This window comes from Plutella xylostella, chromosome 6 (genome assembly GCF_932276165.1).
Source record: "Plutella xylostella chromosome 6, ilPluXylo3.1, whole genome shotgun sequence".
Classification (NCBI taxonomy): domain Eukaryota; kingdom Metazoa; phylum Arthropoda; class Insecta; order Lepidoptera; family Plutellidae; genus Plutella; species Plutella xylostella.
Genome location: NC_063986.1, coordinates 7,692,031 through 7,694,545, shown reverse-complemented (window position 1 = coordinate 7,694,545; position 2,515 = coordinate 7,692,031). Strand labels below are relative to the sequence as shown.

The window sequence follows — 2,515 nt, the reverse complement described above, 5'->3', positions numbered from 1 at the left end:
ATCTTTACACCCTCACACTAATACCAACAAATGCCAATCAATGATCTTGTGTCCATATACACGCACACATACAAAACGCAATTGGGAATATTGGCATTATAAACATTCATTGGATTTTTGCAAATACTCTATCCCGTACCCATACTTTATCACCATCCCTTTCACACTTGCAGGAACAAAGGGCTACCGAGACTAAAAGAGAGAGACAGCGCACCCAGTTTTACAACTTCGCGAAGGGACAATAGTGACTCTATTGTTGAAAGTACCCTAAAACTTTTTTTGGGTCAAACAAAAGTATGACATTTGTAAGGGACGTGCCGCTTGCACTGACATACTCATTCGTTTCGCAGCCAACCCAGGAGCAGGAGCCGTCTCCCACGCACCCAGTGAAATTGTGACCCTCAATGTTTGTGAAATTGTGAAAGTGAAGTGAGACCAAATGTCATCCGTGGCTACTACCAACCGTGCTAGTGATATGTGGAATACATGTCCAGATATGAACACTCAAGGTGCTCTACAAGCAAAGCAGTATGGGTATCGGCAGTACCCAACGGCACATGAAGGGTATGGCTATCCTAATCAATCTTATTACCCTCAAAACTGTGATTACTCTCAAGTGCCTTCAGCCACAGCGGCGTATGCTGCAAAAATGTACGTGAACCGCGGTCATGTTGACCAGACCACGATCAAATCAGAACCAGTCAGTTGGCAAGACTATCCCGCAAGCTATGCTGACCCCAACAACCAAGTCAACATAGATATGATTAACAAATGGAAAGAAATGAACGCACACTATCCTTACTATAAACAAAACTATGAAAATGGATATAACTACGGCTACGATCAACGTTATGAACAACATGTGAACCCTGGATACGGAGAACCCAAGGCCGATGACTCACGATCCATGACATCGCCTAGCCAATGCAGCATCCCTGATACCAACTACGGTTCTCCAAGCAGTACATCGAGCGCTATGAAACCAGCTAGCCCTGAGGCTGAAGATTCTCCCAACCTCAGAGCTCTTTTGACGAAACCCAAATCAAGAAAAACACCGCCTTACTTCGTCAAAACTGACAAGTCTTACAAACACGAAGCGATACAGCGGCTTGTGTCTCAAAGGGAAAAAGCGTCTGAGTGGGATAAAACTAATGAAACGGTATTAGATATGCCGTGCAATATGCCGCAATTTCATGGTAACTTGAAAAACAATGCTGAGGAGCCGACATCAAACCCGCTGAAGGAGCCCGGCGGGGGAGGGGCGCCGGCGGTGGAAGCTGCAGCGTCATCGCTGGAGCCCGCGCGGACTTGTCACGATATGACGAGGGTCGAAGCAGGCGGGGACAAAGCGGATTACGCTGATAACAAAATGGCCGCTTCCGATGCAACAGGCATCTACCCGTGGATGAAGACACTTGGTATGTTTATCTTTTGATTTATATGATCAACTTCTATCTTTTGTCTTTATTTTATTCAAATAACTAACCCTTTTTTGTGTTACAGGTGATGACAAAAAAGAAGGATCAAAGCGGACAAGACAAACGTACACTCGCTTTCAGACGTTGGAGTTGGAAAAGGAGTTCCATTTCAACAAATATCTGTCTCGGCGACGAAGGATAGAAGTTTCACACGCTTTGGGACTAACAGAGCGTCAGATCAAAATCTGGTTCCAGAATAGAAGAATGAAGGCCAAGAAGGACGGAAAGCTTTCGACCTCGCCGGAGCATTATATGGATGATTTGGGGAACACGGCGCTGGGTAACATGCCTGAGTTCTTGGACAATAGGTCGCAAATGGCCGGGTTACCTGAGGGATACCCCGGTGCTAATTACCACATGACCGGACCAGCTGCCAATATGGGTCACGTACCTGGGTCCATGCCACAGAACTGCATGATGCCACCTTACGGAGGAATGGTACCTAAAATGTGATGGGCATTCACGTAATGAATGAGACATGTAAAATATGGCATTCTTTGTAAATATAATAATTTTAGATAACCTACTCTGAAATTGAAAAGTTTTATAAGTGTATGTGATGATGTTACAAATGATAGAAGGTGAATTCGAATAATACTAAATTTGATAAATCAAGTTGATTGTTAATTAAAATGATGGTAGGTATAGATTGTAAATAATTATATAAGAAAAGAGAGTTCCTATAGTATAAGAATATTAGTTAGGTATAAAGTGTTTTTAAGATGATTATTTATAAATGAATGAAGACAAACTGATATTATTTTAGTAGGTATATTGTACTAGTTTTATTACTTCTATGATTGTACTACTCTAGTCAATAATAAAGGCGCTAAAACTGAACCAATAAATGCATTAATTAAGTCAACTGTTTTTTACTTTACCAGCCAGCCAATTTATAGGCAATATTGTTCAGTAGTAAAATGGGAATTGATATAAGATTAGATTATATTATTTAATGTAACAAAACCAATGGAATATTTGGAAAAAACCTGTAAGTAGGCAAATATACAAATTATAATACAGTGAACAATTAGGCA

At 41.2% G+C, this 2,515-nt stretch overlaps 1 protein-coding gene across 1 annotated transcript; it reads left to right on the top strand.

Moving 5' to 3' along the window:
- Window positions 1-362: 362 nt before the first annotated feature.
- Window positions 363-2,302, top strand: LOC105386780 (segmentation protein fushi tarazu). Its single transcript, XM_011557406.3, has 2 exons — window positions 363-1,418; window positions 1,504-2,302. Exons 1-2 carry the CDS (start codon window positions 440-442, stop codon window positions 1,929-1,931), a joined length of 1,407 nt encoding a protein of 468 aa, XP_011555708.3. The 5' UTR covers window positions 363-439; the 3' UTR covers window positions 1,932-2,302.
- The last annotated feature ends 213 nt before the right edge of the window (window positions 2,303-2,515 follow it).

Bases quoted from the DNA above. Each gene is read 5' to 3' on its own strand.
- LOC105386780 (XM_011557406.3), top strand. From the start codon at position 440: ATGTCATCCGTGGCTACTACCAACCGTGCTAGTGATATGTGGAATACA. The intron at 1,419-1,503 runs GTATGTTTATCT...TTTGTGTTACAG, and splicing joins CCCGTGGATGAAGACACTTG to GTGATGACAAAAAAGAAGGA.